General features: G+C 45.2%; 1 protein-coding gene across 1 annotated transcript in view; it reads right to left on the bottom strand.

The window, feature by feature from the left end:
• Positions 1-3,597: 3,597 nt before the first annotated feature.
• sema3fb (sema domain, immunoglobulin domain (Ig), short basic domain, secreted, (semaphorin) 3Fb) overlaps positions 3,598-20,111 on the bottom strand; it is a 43,711-nt gene continuing 27,197 nt past the window's right edge. Inside the window, exons 3-19 of the mRNA XM_068742618.1 lie at positions 19,431-19,591; positions 19,078-19,140; positions 18,880-18,999; positions 17,104-17,193; positions 15,356-15,449; positions 13,635-13,754; positions 13,255-13,394; positions 12,161-12,275; positions 8,141-8,210; positions 7,901-8,045; positions 7,487-7,709; positions 6,511-6,599; positions 6,377-6,418; positions 5,478-5,634; positions 5,135-5,218; positions 4,760-4,893; positions 3,598-4,050 (exon numbers count right to left, since the gene is read on the bottom strand). Coding sequence (XP_068598719.1) covers positions 3,598-4,050; positions 4,760-4,893; positions 5,135-5,218; positions 5,478-5,634; positions 6,377-6,418; positions 6,511-6,599; positions 7,487-7,709; positions 7,901-8,045; positions 8,141-8,210; positions 12,161-12,275; positions 13,255-13,394; positions 13,635-13,754; positions 15,356-15,449; positions 17,104-17,193; positions 18,880-18,999; positions 19,078-19,140; positions 19,431-19,591 — 2,300 coding nt within the window. The remainder of the gene's footprint in view (positions 4,051-4,759; positions 4,894-5,134; positions 5,219-5,477; positions 5,635-6,376; positions 6,419-6,510; positions 6,600-7,486; positions 7,710-7,900; positions 8,046-8,140; positions 8,211-12,160; positions 12,276-13,254; positions 13,395-13,634; positions 13,755-15,355; positions 15,450-17,103; positions 17,194-18,879; positions 19,000-19,077; positions 19,141-19,430; positions 19,592-20,111) is intronic.

Genomic DNA, 20,111 nt, shown 5'->3' with positions numbered 1-20,111 from the left:
CCTCTGGGGTTTCAATAGGTTCACACCCCGGGAGACTTTCTGTGCTTCACGCCAGTTGCACAGCAGTATGCAGCCATCACCGAGCTCATAGGAGTCCAAACTGCACATCTCTGTCAATGGAAGACTTCGGGAAGGGAGAAAGGGCGAGGGAAGTGTCAGTTTCCTGCACCGCAGCTGGTGCTGTAGAGATCAAAGTCTGCTGATCAGAGTCGGTGCTCGCTGTGAGGAAACACGGATTTTTCAGGGAACAACAAAATATGGCAACCACGAAAACAAAAAGTAAAAATATAAAGTCGCTACTGAACGTTGTGAACTGAGCTATGTAGGGCAATCGATAGTAAAGCAGCATTAGTATCGGAGTTTCTATTGATGTTTCCACCCTTTAAAGTAACCATCAGGCATTGGATCCAAAGTGATGGAAGCACCACTAATGAGTGAATTATGATAGTGTTGAATGGGTGTAGCCTGGATAACTGATTTATTACCATGAAGAGTTAAAAACAACTTCCCTGCACGTAATTTATTCAATAAAAACAAACAAACATAACACCACATGGCTTCAGTGTGTTTCATTTAAATATAATTATTTCTGCTTCAAAGATATCAGTGGTTCTATCAATCTACAGTAAAGGTTAAAAGATTCCATGAAAGTATAAGTACACTTCTGAGGTTCCAGCTCTTTTTTCTCTAAAGTTCCAGGTCTGTCACGTTTACGCTGTTGCGTACCGCCACCTGCTGGTCAGTGGTGCGTAATGCAGGTGTTAGCAGCGCTGTTGTAATCTGATAGGAGCAGCAGAGAGCAGTGTTACTCCACTTTGGAGGCCCCTGGATCAGGGCAGGGTGGGGTGTAGTGGGTCGGTCCTCACAACCATGTAAGCTGCAACCCATTCCACACACACACACACACACACACACACACACACACACACACCTATACAGACACACACAAAGAAAATCATTTTGAAGCATTAAATAAATATTAGCTCTTCAGAACTTTAATGAGTTCTGTTGCCTTCCAAATGTCTCCTTCTCATCCCCAGACCTCCGAGTTTCTCTGCTCCAACAATGCAGCAAGTGTCCAGCAGCTCCCGCTGCACCAGCCAGAGCAGAGAATACCACGACTTCTTCCCGGCCACCGAGCACCAGATCGGGCTCCACGATAAGACGGCGCTGCATTCCACATCAAAACAGTCGCTTGAGTGACTTTAGGGATCTTGTGTCATGTGAGGCGCTGCCATGGAATCAGTGTACCACAGACAGAACTCTGCAAGAGAACGGCACAGAGAAACATCTGATCAAAGAAGAAAGGTCAACTTTTGGTTGTCGGTAGTCTTGAATTTCCAGTGTGGATCAGCTTCATGGTTTTGAGCCAGTTTCTGATTCAGAGGCTGTTTCTAGTAGATATGGTGACGATACCGGCCTCGTTATAACAGCCACTGTGGGGGGAGGCAACCCTGAATATTGTTGTTCTCTGCAAAGGACTGCCAATCCCTCATTATGTCTCTCGTCATCCGATGTGCCGTTCCTCAGTAGGAATCAGATAAGCAAGGGGAACAGAGCTCGTCCTATGGCTCGTCTCTTTGTGGGATGACCTTTGTGATGCCATATTCCGATCCGTAACGAGGAATGGTAGCGCACTTTAATGAAGCTGAAATACAGGAAAGGAGTAATTCTGCTGTGAGCCAGACTTGCTTTCACGAGGCATTTTACCTTGTAACATAAATGCAGTGTGAATATTTGACACAAAATGTGCATCCATATATCTTTAACAAGTACAACTTTATTCCTAGTATCCAGAGGTTTCTGTGCAGCACATGGAAAACATCCAGTTTCAAGGCAATCACAATAAGGGGGGGTGAACTGGGCATTCCATTCTTATAAAATATAGAGCTTTAATTTATTAGTCAGCAACCACAATGGAAAGGGAAGATATAGTCATTTACACAAGTCATTACAATAACATCACCTCTGTGCATTTAGTTTTTTTCTTTTTAACATAAAGTCCGATGATGCAAAAATACAAAAACAAACAAACACACTCAGAAACTACACTTATTTAAAAAAACAAAAACAAAAAAACAACAAAAAATTGTTCAACTTTTCTTAGAATTTTATAAGCCCTGGTCTCGCGTGATGGAGACAATCAGGAGCTGCGATCAAATCTGGGAATAAGGCTCAGACAGAATCTGCATCAATAAAAAAAAAAAAAAAAAATCACGGTTCATACAGGGTATATCTGAATCGGGGGGGCGTTGTTGAAGCTTTTTGTTTTCGACATTTCCTGTACTGAGAATATCCCTCAGACACCGTACTGTACAACCCTAAAGATGAAAAACAAACAAACGGGTAAACAAAAACAGTCACAAAGTCTCTTTAGAATTACAGTACAAATACAGGTTCATGCACACAATGAAAGCCAGCTTCCCGATAGTTTGGTTAGTGTCACAACATTGTTACGATGATCTGTCGTTCGTTTTTTCTACAAATGAATGTCAAAGAAGGAAAGACTCTGTGTGTGTGTGAACAAACAACCGCTGCCTAATCTTAAAGTGGGTTTTTTACAAAGTTGCCTATAGCTTGCCCCAAGCGTGCTTGTCGTATTTTATCTCCAGCTGATGCCCCTTAACGTCGAAATAATGCCCCTTTTCTTTTGCAGAAACTTGACCCTTTGTCACAGCTTCAAAGAATGTTTTGCATTTTACCTTGAAGAAAACAAACCGTCACGCTGGCTCCTCTTGAAAAGTCACGGTCAGAAGGCGCTGCAGGTTACTCACAAGTATAATTGGAATTTAAATATTCAGAATGAGTATTTTGCCTGGAAGAATAGCAGGCAATCCTAAAACCAGGAAGCCAATACAAGAAATGAACGATGGCTCCTATCAAAAGACCCAATTACATAAAAGAAAATACACGAACAGTCATCTGAACATCTGGGCTCTCGCGGGGAGACGCATCAATTCCCCCCCCAAAGAATAACCGGGACCATGTGCCGATGGTCCCCTTGCAATATCAAGTCTCTGTCTACATGCAACCACAAGGAGGTTGCGTCACAGGCTTTCATGGAGTGTCCAGAAATAAATGAGTCCCATAAATGAGTCCCGGCATCGAGTCAAAGCAAGCACGAAAAACAACAACAACTAAAATCCCATCACCCCTTATCAACATCTCACCTCCCACCCCCCCATCCCAGAGAGCTTCTCCAAGCTCCATCCGAACAGCTTACTTGCCTGATAACAGATTCCAAGCACACAAAGGTCATAAAAATGCCGACAGATGAGCTTTTTGTATTGACAGTAACAGCAACAATAAAATTAACAACGTCAATAATAATAATATTTGCCCAAAAGGTACCTATACACAAAGAGCATGTTTTTTCTTCTATAAGTACAAAGAAATCCACAGAATGATACTATATACAACCTACAATAAATACTGTGATCATATATCTTACTGTTTGAGAGGATGCGTGTGGGGTTTTGTTTCTTCCCCATTTGTGGATTTTTTTTCATTTCACTACTCTTGATGAGTCTCTCCCGGTTTTCGCAGGGTGGATGGGAAGGGTGGATCGAGAGTGCGTCTCACATAACATTGGTCTCCTCATGTCTCTACCTCCTCCTGCTCCTCGTTCTCTTCCCCCTCCCCGTGATGCCGGCGGTTGCGGGGCTTCTTTTGCTCCTTGAGCTCCTTCAGGTCTTTGCCCTTGAGAGCACCCAGCAGCGGGTCTCCGAACTGCCAGTAGTCCTGACAGTACTGATTGATCAGGGTCATCTCCGGCTGGCTCAGGATGGTCAGCAGGTCCTTGTACTGGCCGGCGCTGGCGGTCCACTGGGTGCTGCTGGAGTGCAGAGAGGACGGCACCAGTCCTCCTGCCGCCTCAACCAGCACGTTGTTAACGGCACGGCTGGACAGAACCACCAGCTGCAGCTTGACCAGCGAGTGCTTGAAGTTCTTCTCCGTGGCCGTACATTGGTACATGCCGGAGTCAGAGGGCTGCAGAGACCGGAGGAGGAGACCCTGTTCCGTCTTCAAAACCCGGCCGTCAGAGCGCATCTGCAGCGACAGAATGACGAGCAGCTCAGTTAACATCTGCAGAAGGGCTGGCTGTGTTGGGTGTAAGTCAAAGCCGCAATCTGAACTGGTTTCCAGTCGTTTACATTATCAATAGAATTAAATGTTTCTGTGTTATTTATGCCCCCCCCCCCCCCCCCACAAAAAAAAAACAATAGGCTGCCCACAAAATATTTAAAAAAGCATTTATAGCAACATATACCTGAACGTATTCATATACATTCATAACGAGTGCATATGTATAATGTTTATTCAAATCCAAGTAATATATTGGCATCCATCTACATCGCCTGCATTAGCATCCTGTTAATAAACTCAAATGTAACCAAACAGTAAATCTATGAATCCGTTTCTCTGCATCCGCTCAGAGGAATCTGATTATGTGTTGACAGCCTTTTAACTCAGAGCCAGATGTGCTGGACGGCAGCAATGTCGGCTCTGCCTGTAGAAACCGAGGCCATCCAGCAGGCTGGCCAATAAAAGGGGGGTGCAGTGAAAAAATAATAAAACATTAACCAGGGCCTCGGGGTTACAAATGACTGCAAAGGGCTGTTGCAGATCTGCCCTTTCTGTGTCCTTCCTCCGGTCTGAGGACACTTGGAGGTCTGTCAGTAGAATCAATCTCAGCTTGCATCAAATAAATGATGCTATCAGATTATTGGAAAAGGGATTAGGTGCTGCATTTACTCGCCTCTTTCCTGCGGTCGCTGTTATCTCTCTGCAGATGCCATTTGATGACGGCGTGTGGCGAACGGGCCTGACACTCCAGGAAGGTACTGCTTCCCTCCACCCCATACTGCACCATCTCCAGGGTGTTCTTATTGGCTGTGGGACGGACAGAACGAGAGGCTTGCACGACAAAACGCCAACAACCAAAGCTCACAGCGATAAAGCACTCAAATGAAGAGCCGCATAGCCGCCGGAATTTAGTCGTTAAAAAACTTGACACCACGAGGCGCTTGGAGCAGCACTAGTGAAAAGCACAATGAATATATCATTAATGTCTAAAGATAAACAGCAAGAAGCCGAAAGGAAAAGCCGCGAGGCTGGAGGACAGGAATCTCACCATTGGAGTTGAAGCCCCGGCACAGGCGGATGGGGTTCCCGTACTTGACGTCCTGCCTCCGGCTCCGTCTAAAGGGGTCAGACCAGTGTAGCCAAATAAGGAGAGAAAAAACAATCATAAAGCAGCTGCATGCCATTCAAAGCCATTCGTCAATATATAATAAGGGTATTAGTGTGAAATGGATCAACGCAAACCCTATTTCACTGCACAACGAGGATGTGAATTCACACCCCGTTACCCACAATGCCCACCAAACAGCCTTTCAGCCCAATCTGAGCACCATCCAGGGCGCCGAGTCATGAAGTTAGCCTCGCCCATGCTAACACCGCCGCTGGTGCTTACCTCTTCTGCGAAGCCGAGTAGCGGGAGCAGGACTTGCCGTCCCAGGCGCAATACGGGTCTCTGGCCAGGCAGCAGTCAGCGCAGGCCTCGCCGTACACATCGCACCGGTGCAGCGCCAACTGGGTCAGTCCGACCACAGACGACACGTACAGCTGTTGCTGTTGGGGAGAAGAGGGCGGAAAAATGGTGTCACGCACGACGCTGGAGGGAAATGTGATGAGATTGAAAAGAGGGATGAATGGAAAACATGCTGACATTTCATAGGACGGCTGCTCAGAGAGGAGAAAAAAACAAGGAGGCAGATATCAGCCATTCATTTAGGTCAGTTTACGTCAGGCACTAGAATTCAAGATCGAGGATACCGAGGATGACGGAGCCTGGGTACTTCAATTCAGCATAAAACAACATCCAGGAGCTGGTAAGGCTCATGCATTTCTTGGGATTATTCCGCTAACCCAGATGAATGTACTGGGGTACGTTTAAAATCAGTCCTGCACGGTCCAGCAGGTTCGCCATCACCTGACAGGACACTGAGCTAATCCTTCTCAGATTGCCACGTTGATGTGAAATTCATCAGTCTGGCAGGCTGTGTGTAACACAAACTCTCTGTGGAACGATGTCATGCCGCGTAGAGGCCGAGAATTCCTATAACGCTGAAATGCAACACAAACTTTTGATTTTTCTTTCCATATCTGTCTCTCTGTTGCCGCCTGCAGACTTACAGTTACTCTGACTTATGAAGGAAGCGCAGCTGGATGTACGTAGCTTGTGACCTTTCCACGCTGCATTAAATTCACTGGCTTTCTTTTGGAAGATGGTTTCATTTCTCTCGTACAAGCAAAGGGTAAGAAAATCAAGCGTGCATGCATGATTTGCATGCGATGCAACCGTCATGCTTACTCTTTTGGACGAGATCTTCATTGTCGTAATCGGAGTGGGGACCTTGATGAAGAAAAAATGAATTCCTGGTGAGCACAGCGTGTCGTCGGCGAAGCAGAGGTATGCAACGTCAAATAAGATGAAATAAACGTTACCTTAAAAACCTCCACCTCTTCCAGGACCAGCTCCTCGGTCTGCAGATCATCCCTGGGCAGAACTATGACTTTCTGAACCGTTCCCTTGTCTGCGGACCGCAACGCACACCTGTCAGCTAACATACCTGCAGCCTCACATTCTGTCAACAGTCCACTTTATTCTCTGGGCAAAACCCACCATGGGATAATCCCCGTATCAACAGGTTGTACTATACTCTTCACCTCCGTTAGCGGCTTTGCATTCACTTGAAACTTTACTAAACGACACTGCCGTGACAAAACTCTTCTGTCATCCTCAACCCCCCCACTGAGATCTATGACGATGCAGGGCTGAACGGTCCCGTCTGACAGCAGCTGAAAGGATGTCGCACACGAACGCATTTAGCCTCCTCCCGTAATGCATACATAAATGAACAGGCACGATATGCCACATGTGATCGCCGCACACTATGTGGTGGCGACTGCTGTCGTAGTATGACTGCTGTCATAGTAGGGACCTGATTTAAAGGTTCAAGGCATGCAGACAAATAGATAATCTCCCTTACACCAGTGGGAAAGATTAAGTTGATGGATATCCCCACTTCAACAGAGCCCTCTTCTGAGAGCCCATTGCCCCCCCCCCCCCCTCTGTCGAGCCACCCTTGCCCTCCAGGTACAAATCTCCTGTTGTTTACTCCATGTGAATAGAGCGAGGTACAAACCCATTGATTTGTTGCATTTCCACTCAAGCGTAAAAGGCAAGAATGCTCGTAATGTTAAATGATTGCAGGGCAGACAAGCCCTACACTTATGTGGATTTATTTCAAGGCGGGGATTCCCTGCCCCCCCCCCAATTATCCAGCTTCCCATTGAAGCTGTCAATCCCTCTCCTGGCTATGATCAAAGGGTTCATGAGCTAAGACTGACTTCATTTACATTTCAAGTAACCTTAAAGCCTCATTTCATCACATTAAATCAAATTCTAAGTGCCACTCACCAGTTCCTAAGAAGAGCACTTCATAGTTGCCATCTGCAGCCGTCACTTGGTCCACGGTGATGGTGGTGAACTCATACTCTGCATTTGTCCTGACCACAAGGGGGCGCTTGTGTATCGGGTACACGGCATTGTACATGGCGGGGTGATTCCTCATAAAGTTAATCACTTCATCTGGATAGTCCTTAGTGGACTTCATGTTGGGGGTGAACGTACCTCCGGGGCACTGAGAGAGAAAAACAAGCGCTGAAACTATGAACAAGGGCCCAAATCCACCACAAAAGTAGACCCGCCCCCCCCTGACGCCTGCTTCCTGTCAGATCGTTTCTGTTTGAGGTCGAAGTCACACAGAAACCCCTGTTATGACAGCTTGCTCTGCGATTCGTGTGTGGGTGAAAGCGTGGAATTGGAACTCACCGTTCCGGGCCGAGGGTAAGGGATCTTCCCAGTGTAGGCCACCCACTGGTAATTGGGACCCTCCTTGTGGGCGAAGGGTCCGTTGAAGACCATGCGGATGTCAGCCATGGAGTAGACGCAAACTGCTGAGCCTTTAAAGACAGACCTGAAATGAGAGGACAAAAAAACGTCAGAAAACGCCTCCCATGATAAATCGACTTTATATAAATGAATGTAAAGTATTTATTATAGCACACAAACCCCGACACAGAGAAGACGCCGTATATCACAGGATTTTTGGAATCCTGGGTTGACTGTATGTAAACGTCTCCTGCAAGAAAAGAGATCGGATCCCGTCAGTGGAAACAGGATGGCTGAAGGAAGCATCACGCTCCAGAGCACAAGCTAATATTGACACAGCTTTCAGTCGATCCAAGTGCTCCCAGCCCAGGAGACATTAGGACGGCACATCCCTGGAAGGATTGATGCACTAACTAGAAAATCACTTGGAGAGGGAACATCGCATTTGGTTATATTTGCAGACAATGTGCAAAGACGGCATACGCATTGTGACCAGTTTCTGCGGGGCTGTGCAGATATTTATTTGTGTCTTCTTGAACAGAACTGCAGTGAAACAATCTGAAAACGACGTTTTCCAGATTGGCTGCATTGCCATCAACGCTGCTCCCTCTTCCCTATTTTGATCGGTTGGCCACCACTGCTGCGTCTTCGAGCGGGCGAAACCCTCATTAAGTGGGTGTAGACCAGGGTTATTATAGTTAACGAAAACTAACGAAAAAACGAAAACTAGAATTGAAAAAACATTTTCGTTAACTGAACTAAATAAAAACTAAAATTAAAAGAGAAAACTAAAACTAACTAAAACGGTATTGTCCGTTCACAAAACTAACTAAAACTAATAAAAATTAAAGACACTAATCCCTTCGTTTTCGTCTTTATCGATTTTGAAATTGATTTATTTTGCTCGAGGAGTTTTACGTGAGCCAGCGGCTCCGTCCGGCTGTTCCTGTCACTGCTCGTTGAGACTCGGGTTGGTGACGTCACTACCGACGGAAGCCGGCAGGAAATGCCGAGCGCTCCAGCCCCATGTGGGATGTGTTTATTACGACGGAGAGAAACAAGAAAGCTAACTGCGAGATTGTAGCACGTAAGCAGCTATGCTGCGGACTGTTATATATAAAATATTATATATTATTATATATAAAATATAAATTATTTTACGTTATCTTTTGTTGAGTTGTATTATTTTATTATTTTTTAATCCTGCGTCTGACAAATAACACAAAGTATGAAAAACTAAAACTAATAAAAACTAAATTAAACGAATAAAAACAAAACTAAAACTAATAAAAACTAACAAATCCACTCTAAAAACTAACTAAAACCAACTGAATTAGAGAAAACAAATTCAAAACTAACTAAAACTAAACTATAATTAAAAATCCAAAACTATTATAACCCTGGTGTAGACGTGGAGGTGTGAAAACATATCCCGGTGTCAGCTGAGGGTCTATCAGTCGCGTGTGGAATTAAAGGTGTTAGAGCTGCTTCTCAGTTTCTTCTCGACAACTTCCTGTTCATTCCTTGATGGATATTTTTCATGATTTTTCATCTGTCGTCACGGGAATACGATCCTCTCATCCATTTCATCACCAGAGTATGGTCTATTAGCGTATAGCAGATGGCGAAGAACACCTGATGAGGTATGGTGGGAAAACAGGAAGAGTGGGCGGGTCTTCCTACACAGCCCGGCCAGTCAAGATAGCCTCTCCTGGGCTTAAATATTATGCATAACAAAATGTAAATGCTAGTTATCCTACTCCAACCAGTGGCGCTGACATTGGCATCTCTAGATGTAGATAGTCAGATGATCTAATCTAAAACTTGTGTATTTTCCACGCAGACAACGTTCCTGCCATTCCCGATGAAGGAAAAATTAGGTGAAAAATCACAGCAATCCACTTCGTGCAGCAGGAAGCCAAACAACAACCTCGGGGATGAAGGTCTTTATTGACGAGATGATGACACATCAAGCCCTAACCTTGAGAAGCTTTATCACCGGAGCATCCTAAACGCAGCAGTTCAATCCGAATGCCAGCGCAATGCTATTTAATGGCAGAGCAGTAAAACCACGCCGTCTGGTTCAGTCTAGACTGCAGCAGTGTGATTGCTAAACCACCCGAGACCGCTCCAGGGGAGACAGAAAATCTGAGCACGGTGTGATGAGATTCTCCTCCTCTTGCATCTGCATCTGACGTCTTTGACGTGAGGGGAAGCGCATCTCTCCCATCGGAGGACTGCGTCATGCGGTTTCAGGCCAATTCTGGCAATCTGTAAATCACAAACGCTCATGCACCTACTCTGTCTTACGAGGCTCTGACAAGGAACGCCGGCTGATTTAGAGGATCTTTTTTTGTTGACGTCGAGGAAAGGTCCACGGTAACAAAGAAAGAAGAGCTAAATGCGTGACGGGTGATGAGTCTCTTACCCGACCTAAATACTACTCCCAGGAGGCATTTTCACTGCCAACAATAGAATGCGTTCATGACCTATTTGTGGAGGGAAATGACCACATTGTGAAAAAAATAAGATTGGAGAAAGATTCACCAAAAAAAGAAAAGAATGTGACTATTAGAGGACAGAAAGTGTGGAAACAGAAGGAGAACGCATCAGTATGAAAAGCCCAGATTTATGCTCTTCTGGTTCCATATAGTCCAGCATGAAACATGAGCTGTCAGGCTTCTATGTCGATAGAACGATAGATAGTAGGGGTGAGGATTGTGTTTGAATCTGAGCGGATGGCCTCCCTATCTGTTCACATTAGAGCACCTGTACAGTCAGGCCTTCCTCTGGGGACGCTTGACAACCTTGAGTTCATTCCTGGGGGGGAAAAAATAAAACAAATACTTTGTCCTTATTTCTCCAATTCCCCAAAGTCTCACACGCCTCCACCACCATGCTATCTTCCGCAGCTGCCACCGCCAGAGCGATGGAACGGACACGGGTTAGCGTGGACACAGCGTGACGGGCTGTCGCGGGCGTCAAGCAACAGACGATGTGCAGCTGCTGGATTGCAGAAACGGGCAATTTGCAAGTGCTCGCAAACAGACAAGATTACCAAGGCCAAGGCAGAGTCGTGAATGGCAGATCACTGAGCTCCAGGGGATAAAGTGTGTTAATAAAGTGGAGGAAAGGATCCAGATTACGCAGCCGTTTTCTGTGTCCCTTCTTCCTTTTCCATTTGTCTCCTCTTCTCTTCATCACAGCCATTTCATCTCTCCAGCTATTGATTCATTTGAAAGCATTTCACATCTAAAACACAGGAAACGCAGCTGAAGAGAGACAGTAGCCGGAGAGATCGGACCTCTATCGTTCTTTGGCTCCACCTTAAACCCGAGAGACAGAAGCCGAAAGAATTTCCCCTGGAGAGTCGGTCGTCTCACAGTCACAGACATTCCTGTGCTGTGATGTGATCCGCCCGCCATCAGGCCACCCCCTTACACTTTTATTTAAGAAAATGGCAACAATAGTGTTATTGTAACATTATGTGTGTCATTCCCATTAGGGTATGCTCTGCAGGCCATATGATGGGAGTGCACTGCTATGTCGGCACAGGGTGTGTGTTTGTTCGCACAAGTACACTCTTGTCAGGTTCTTCAGTAAAAATGGTCTCTACTTTAAAACGCAGCATCCATGACAAGAACCCGAGAATGTTTGAATGAATAAATAAAAAAATATTTTTTAAACCTACTGTAAAAATGATCAATGTGCATAAATCGATTTAATTTAGTTCAAAAGAGGAGTTTAACAAATGCTCTTGGTTAAAAATAAAATGCATTTGTGTCAGAAATAATGACAATAATTATTTTGGAGAATTTTAAAGAATCACCCACATAATATGGACATCCATCCATTCATTTTCATGTAGATGAGATGAAGAACCCAGAGAAAACCCACGAGGACACGGGGCCGCCCGTTAAAAAATATTGGCTGGTTCAGCACTATCTTGAATAATTATTGTGTAAATATATTTAGCATTTTAGAGGCAATTGGATGCTTTTATTTGTCAGATAAGGTAGAAAATGATGCCGTCGTCTTTGCTGGTGGGAAATATTTTCAATATTTTCTCATATCCTACAGCCCAAATGCTGATCAGTCTTAAAATAAATTATTAGATGCAGATCTAGATATGTAGGATATTCACACCAAAAAAAACAACAGTGAAGCATCACTCACAGAAAAATCAGAAAGTGTACTCACGGAGCTCATCGAAGTGCGTCTCCATGCCATCGGCCCCCGGCACCGAGCAGATGAGCCTGGCCTTCAGGAAAGTGCTCCACTTGTTGACCAGACAGCAGTGTCCTCCATCATCATTCTGCATTTGACCGGGTGGAGACACAGTACAGTTCCTCCATCACTCAGATTCACATCCTCCACTGTCCAGGTGGAGCCGCCCACACACACTATACAGTACATGTCGGTTTGCAAAGCCGGGATCGGGGCGGTGGGGGTGGCGGTAAACACCGCCTTTAGATTCTCCCATCTGTGGTGGAGCGAGGCCAGAATGTACCCCAGTAAGAAAGAGCTGAGACCAGAATGCAAAGCGCATACTTGGGAGTTGAAATGTTCTTATAATTTCAAGTGTAATTACAGTAAACTGCTGGGTGCATTTTTTTTGAGTGGTGTGCAGGGTGCGAAGGACAGCAATAAGAGCATCCAGATGTGTGTCGGACGAAGGATGACAGGAGCCGGACCTGTGGGAGCCCACTGAGAGGGGGATGAGTGTTTGTGTGCCGGGTCAGCGCCTGACCTCCTCAAATAAATACGGCGGTGAACAGCTGAGGCGACTAATCCACAGATGCAGCATTTTGCCAGTCGCGGCCGTGCTCGTCTGCTGGGACGATCATTTTTCTCATGCTTGCATTGTTTAAGATGCACGTTGTTGTTTGTTTTGTTTTTCCCCTCGGCCATATTTGCGTTTCTGGGCTTTTAAAGAGGAAGTCTAGTTTAGGTTTTGCAGCTTTATTTTGAACGAGTGCAAAGAAGAAGTCAGAGAGAGTGTTATTTGCGGCACGAGAGGTTTCAAACATTTTGGGATTACCAAGGAGAGGAGGTCAAAAGGTCGACGGGTCAAAGGTCAGAGGTCGACCTTAAAGACAGAGGGATGTATTGTAGACAGGAAGGTTAAAGACACACGTGGATTCCAGCACGTCAGCGTTGGCCAAATACTAGCTCTGCACCCACGATCATTGTTTCGCGGCGGGCGACTCCAGCCTATTTCTCACAGCGGCTCTGGTTTCCTTTACATTATGTTTACACCACAACACAAACACAACTCTGAAATGTGTACACACCAGGCAGATGCGTCCGATACGGGACTGGGTCACGGGACTCTGGCCCATCTCTGAGGACTTCTCCCGGAAGAAGAAATACAGCTTGTCATCGTTTCTCTCGGCGCTGTCAGGGATGAGGTGCACATGGATGAACGTGGGGTCTGTGGGGAGATCAGGCAGTGAGATGTTCATGCAGGGGATGTATATGGAGAACCATCTGACTGAAAGGCTTTATAAACAGTCACCATTTCCCTTTTGAGCACTTGTTGAGGGATCCTAAACATATACAAATACTGCAATCTTAACATTTCAGCTACACACGTTGAATCCAGAGGGATTGTGAATTGAGAAAGCCGTTTCGAAGCCCCACCTATCATTTATGGGCTAAACAGGACACTCACCATTTAGCCATCTGGAGTTGTACTGATCTGTTCGCATGGCAGTCTTTCTCCCCAGTGTTCGGAAAATGGCCGAGTCGGTTCCCATGAAGTCAACATAGACCCCGGCGTACAGTTCACCACCTGAAAAAGAGAAATAAACAACAACAAAATTCCTCTACTTTGAGATTATTCCAGCACAACCCTTTGCACAAAACACAGACTTTTATTTCAAAATATATATTTAAAACTCTACATCTCAGCAGCACCTATTACACAAACTAACTGATCCTGATTTGTCTTCATTCAGGCGCAACGTGGACGATAAGTGGCAAGTTATCAATCTCGGAATGTCCCAATCCGATCTCATGATTGGAAATCGGGCCCGATCACGAGCTTGCAGACTCGAACACAATCGGACGTTAGCTCCCGGTTAGGACTCGGATATAATAATAGGTAGATATTTCATTACTTTTAACATCCTTAAAAACCTCAAACTAAGTAGTTTACTAGTGACATGCTTCCTTGCCTGGGTTACATCTGGAGGGCGAAAGCTAGTTAGCAGACCATGCTGGCGAATGCTGCTAATTAATGTTAGAGCAGAAACATCACCATCTATTAAGACTTAAGCTGGTTAATTCTGTTTAGGTTTTGCATAATCCTCTGATAATATTTAGGGCAAAGCAAAAAAAAAATTTGCATTGCAAATCATACTCAATAATAATATCTAATAAATATATGCTATTAAATTATGAATGATCAACCAAAGCTTTAGTTGAAGAATTCTGTAGTTGACTCACTAAACCATGAAATAAATATATTTGTTATATTCCTTGATGGCCATTTACTTCTAGCGTTAGTATCAATTTATAACATCCTTCCCTGGAAACCACAGGAAACCAGTAAAATTGCAGGACGTAAAATAAATTGTTGTACCCAAACCTCCTGAAACAGCCATAGCACCAGCTCCACAAACACATAAAATATGAGCACATCCATGTGTGCAGACTGAAACATGCACACAACAGCCTTGTTAAGCCACAGGAAGGCAAGGTGTTGGTTCTGCAGCTGCCGGAAGGGCCCCACTGGACCAGGCGTGGCTGTCAGAGCTCTCAGAGATGGAGTGAGGAGACAGCAGGAGGAGGTGGGGGGGCAAATGAAATAAACAAAAAAAACACTGTCCTACCATCATTATATTCACTGTCCTGGTCCAATACGGAGACTGGTAACATGTCATTGAAATGTTAAAATCAGACAGCGTAGTGGGAATGTGATGGAGAGAGAGCTAGTGGTCACTAAAAATCAATAATTGTAAAGCAACTACAGGATGCTAACTGGTGGAGGGGAAGGTAAATCCATCTGGGATGACAGTACTGGTTCCACCCTTGCCAGCTGGCACTGTGCTACTGTGGGGAACGCAGTGCCAGTGATTTACACCCTCGGAGAAGATCGCCTTCCATTGGTGGCAACGGTGTGGTTTGGTTGACTTTGGACAAAGGGACAGAGGACATCTGCCATCATGAATTATTTTTATTGGATGTTAATTAGGCCATCATATGCCTCAGAAACACCTTTCTTAAAGATAATGCTTCCACCGGACTTATAGAATATCCATCCATCCATTTTCTTGACCGCTTTATACATAACCCATATGGTTGGACACTGCCGTTGCTATGACGACTGCTGGGCCAGGCTGTACTGATGCCTAAACCCTAATCATGTGACCAAAGTGCGATGATACTCACTGATTAAAGCTGACACGCTGTTGAGCTTCGGGTCATAAGAACACTTTCCCTTCCCAGATTCCACTTTGCCCGGCTCCAAATGGAAGATTTCCTCCTGAAATGGAAAGACAATACAGAGATGGCAATAAATTCAGTACTCTTCATCTTGTCGCTGTAATTCCCTTGTGGAGGGAATACGAGGCAGCCAATGCGCTTCCTCTGATTCCTGCGGGACCTGCCTGAAGTGTTAGAATAATGAGCATGTGTTCATACAGAAAAATACATGCAGGGAAGTCAAGGAATTTCCAATCCATCTCTATGCCATAGTATTGCACAAAACAATGTTCTGTGGGGCCTCCTCCTGCAGCATAATAAGCTGCATGCCAAATACCTCTCAGCCACATGGTGCCTATGGTGCAGGTCTCCTGCTGACACCTGTAATCCAACATAATGAACACAGAAGCGGCATGGTGGCTGAATGACTCATACTGATCACGACATTCTGAACACAAGCACTGAAATGCAATTGGCAGGATCGCACGTATGAGAGTGGGGGGGATGAATTAGTGGCATGCAATGACATGTCCTGTGTTTTTTGCCTCGCAGACCAGAGCATGTCCAATCCCCACTTTTTCACTCCCGACGGTTACAGAGACGGAGACGTCTCTGTCATCGTACATCAGAACTCAAGCAGGGGAGGGAACGCGGCACCTTGCCAAACTCCGTTCATTAGATCACATTTAATTAAAATCACAACTAGATCAAATAAAGAAGGCGCTGGCAGCCCACTTCCAGCCATGCCAGACCTGTAAAATGGTCACAAACATTTATGTTTGCCACAGGGAACCTGTGCTCTGTACATGTTTTTACAACCCCGCTGTAAAATATGACCCTTAAGAAAAGTTGTAAGGCATTAAAAAAAAGAAAAGGAAAAGCAGAGTACAAAACGAGTCCGACTTCAGTCAAAGCATCGTTCCAAAGTCCCTTATATTGTTGCAAAGTGCTCAGAGAACCCAAACACTGGAGACATGTTCAAGTACGTGCCGTTTTTATTTCCTGCACTGCACAGCTAGTTGGCTACAGATGGCGGGTGTTTGCTCTAGGCCAATAGAGCCTGCTGTGGGAGTGGGTCAGATGCTGACTAGTCCTGACGCCTCTGTGGGAGCGACTGCACCGCATTCCTACAGAAGGTGTGTGTGTGTGTGTGTGTGTGTGTGCGTGTGCGTGTGCGTGTGTGTGTGGGGGGGGGGGGGGGGGGTCGGTGAGGTCTCAGATAAGCAGGATAAAAGATTTCATATCTGCTCTCGATTAACGGCAAACAGAATATGCTAAATTAAATGAATATGCCATGCATCAAGCAGCAGTGAAAGCCTATTTAATTGAATTTGTGTTCAGCAAAAGTCAACATTTTTTTTTAGTAGCCTAAAAGCAATACCAACTTGGCAACATAATTTTAATGCAAAATCTGACATTTAGCAAAAATGCAAAGCACAGAAAAGACAATGAAGGTTGGGGAAAGGGTGTTCAGAAAGTGACGGTTACGAAAAGAAAAAATTGGATTAACCACATGGCATGAGATTAGAAGCAATTCCACGTTGCACAAGACTTTATGATTGTGCACGGACGAGAAGAGATGCATGATGAAGGTTAGAGAGATAAATAAATAAAAGAGATGTTGTGTTCAAACACAAAGAGAGGGCGCATGCTGCTGGTGACCACAAGCCCAAGCAGTACGCAGGGCTGCAGTGCAGATAGGGCCCACATCACACCTTTAGTCCAAGTGTCTCGTGCACCGCACTGGGTTCAGCTGCGCGGCTAGCCCTTCCTCTGGCCTGGGCCATCTGCAGATACATGGACGTCTAAAACAGGAGACAGCAACACAGTCCGGATGTTACGCCACTGGTGACGAGGGATCAAGGACCTTCTTGACTAGGGCTGCAAGGGTATGAGATCTTCTTTGTGTGACCTATTTTATTTTATTATTTATTACCAGGGATCAATAAAGGATGACCAGATGCTTTATTATAGTGAATCCCTCGACTATTTTTTAATAAACAAGGAAACTGTGCATCACAGGCTTTTATATGACTCTTATGGGAATTATGTCCTTGGCAATAAAATGCACTACTGAAATGTTCAATTCCTTGGAATGTTTGGATGTGAATGCAACTCAAATTCCCTTTGCACATGATTTTGTGGCAATTGGTTTCACTAGTATTTAAATGGAATCGGTAAGATATTTTGGGTGCTAGGTTTTACAGGACAAAAACAACTCAAATCTTTTGCAAAGAGGGCATCCGTCCTTTAATCTACGTGTGTTTTCCAGATATCTACAGTCCCACAATATTTATCTTACTTTCTTTTCTGTGGCGGAGAGAACAGTCATATATGTCTCGCTTCCCGTTCCCATTTTCCCCGTTGCACCCAGTGCATAGTCTGACCGGCAGGCCAAGAGCAAAAGAGATTTGCCCATTGCCTTCACAATAAATACACCAATAATCTATACCGTGAAACCAGTAAATGCTGAAAGCCCATACCTAACCTCCATATGAATCCTTCCTGACTTACAGAAGTGGGGAGGGGGGGAAGGAAAATGTATCCCACTGTTTCTGATTCAATAAAGGATCTCGCAGTTTGCTATGTAGATTCAAAGTGAACGATTTTGCTGCGACAACACACTTGGGTATTACAGATCACAAAAGCTACGCAGCTCCAGGAAACTCAATCATGAACTCAAATGCAATAAAATGACAATCCATCTGAATGCTAAAAGGATGGTTAATGAATCGTTTTCTCACGTCCGTCAGGATGTGTGTGTTTTCTTGTTGTTGCAGTCATAAGTAACTTGAGAAAGGTGCGCTAAGCGAGGACGACTCAGACCTGTCTTTTGAATGCAATGGAGGAAAAAAAAATGCCCGACTCATTTTTGGATTAGAACTGGAACATTCCATCGGCACCCCAAGATAGGAGCTCCAACTTCCCAGTGTCTTACATGGAAGAGGCTGGCAGGTGGCCTGGATGAATGCATGAATGGGTGATGGATGGGTGAGGGGATGGATAGATGCAGAGGCAACAAGGGACCAGTTCAAGTCATGCTTACCGACATGTTCTTGGCACCAGACTGGACAACTTGAGTTGGAGGCATGTGGGAAATTAGACTTTTTATTTGTCCCTTTTTTTTAAAGTCCCCTGGCCATCATGAGGGAACACGTGTAATATTTAGAGAACAGTGAGGTGTTAATGGGGAGTATGGCGAGGTAGTGATGCCTGGCTTGGCTTAAAAAAAAAGTCCCATGGTTGAGAACGAACAGGGTAGATTTAACAGCTCATTGGGGAGGACAGCTGTGCTTGCCGCTATGCCAGGTGCGAAGACAAGGTACCACAAACCTGCTTAATGATGGAGAAAACTCACCGTAATGGGTATGCATTAAAAGGGAGAGCAAGAGCTTGGGTAAGACAAAGAAACAGGACAGACGAGCTTTGCCACTCACGACGCAGACACAGAGAAAGCTACTTGTTCAGTTGGAGACATCCTCAATCCTAACCTGAGGTTTGCGCCCACGGTTGACAAAAGTGCAGACTGGATTGTAAGCTCCCGTCCCACAGATGTAAAGTTGAGTTCGGTTCCATGGCTCAATCAGACGGATGAAGTTCGCACACTCCTCCTGGAAACACAGACAGATCTAATTAAGCATCCAAATGAAAAGCAGCAGCCATTCACAGTCATTCCAAGCTGTACTTACGTCGGCATCCTTCCCGCTCACTAGGCACTCCATCCTTCTTCGTTCGGACACTGGCCAGTGGATCTGCCAGGAGCAAACAGAGGGCAAGTTATCTACGCAACCCAGCTTCTCCTATATGATCGAGATTTCAGGGCTAAACTTGCAAAAGCAGAGTCCAGACAGGCAAAACATTACCCTTTTGGGATTGTAAAGATTTAATTCCAGTGCTTTAACGACCAACACCACAAACGTGCTCTCCAACGATAATAAACAGTAAATTAATGGAGATGGTTGTCACAGAACATTTTGCACTGGAACCACCAGTTGTTGACCTGAGGTGAAGATATTTTCTCAAGTTATGGGAATGCTCTTACGATATGTGGGTCCTTGTTGATGTCGTGGAGATCCATGGACAGGATGTGGTCCTTGCTGCCAACATACATGCGATCATGGTCCTCATCCATGCGCAGGATCCTATAATCGGACGTGTTGAGGAAGTAGGCGAAGTGATGAGCAGTACCGGTGGACTTCAGCTCTGTTTAGAGACAGAAATATAGCCATTAAGGACAGCTGTGGCTCGCAAAAACATGCATGCATGACTGACACGTTCCCTTTGTTGCTCCTGCATGTACCCGCGTGGAGTTATCTAATGGTTTTCCCACCAAACACTGCTGCAACTTAACACCACGCATTAGACGCAAGTGATACTGAGAGTCTGTCACATTGTGTTGATGCCTTAATCCCGCCTGAGTGGGATCAGAAGATCTAGCAAGTCTTCTGACAGACATGGTAGAAGAAGTTTGAACCATGGTAGAGTAAGGGGTGCAGTATTAAGGTGGGTTTAAACTGCCCCATGCCTGACACACGGCCAGAGGATTGTGTGCACCAAGCAGTGGGCATGCTCTCTCATGTCTAGAGTAACCCAATCTTCCTAAAGCGCTGTGTCGGAGTGTTTGTTTGATATGTTGGTCTTGGTTCAGCAGCCATATACAAGCAGGGCAGAGAGGCCAATGCTAAGACGGCATCCTGAAGGCCCCATGCCACACCATAGGCAA

Source organism: Brachionichthys hirsutus, chromosome 8 (assembly GCF_040956055.1).
Source record: "Brachionichthys hirsutus isolate HB-005 chromosome 8, CSIRO-AGI_Bhir_v1, whole genome shotgun sequence".
Classification (NCBI taxonomy): domain Eukaryota; kingdom Metazoa; phylum Chordata; class Actinopteri; order Lophiiformes; family Brachionichthyidae; genus Brachionichthys; species Brachionichthys hirsutus.
Note: the sequence above shows the minus strand (reverse complement) of the source record. Positions and strands in the feature narration are given on the sequence as shown.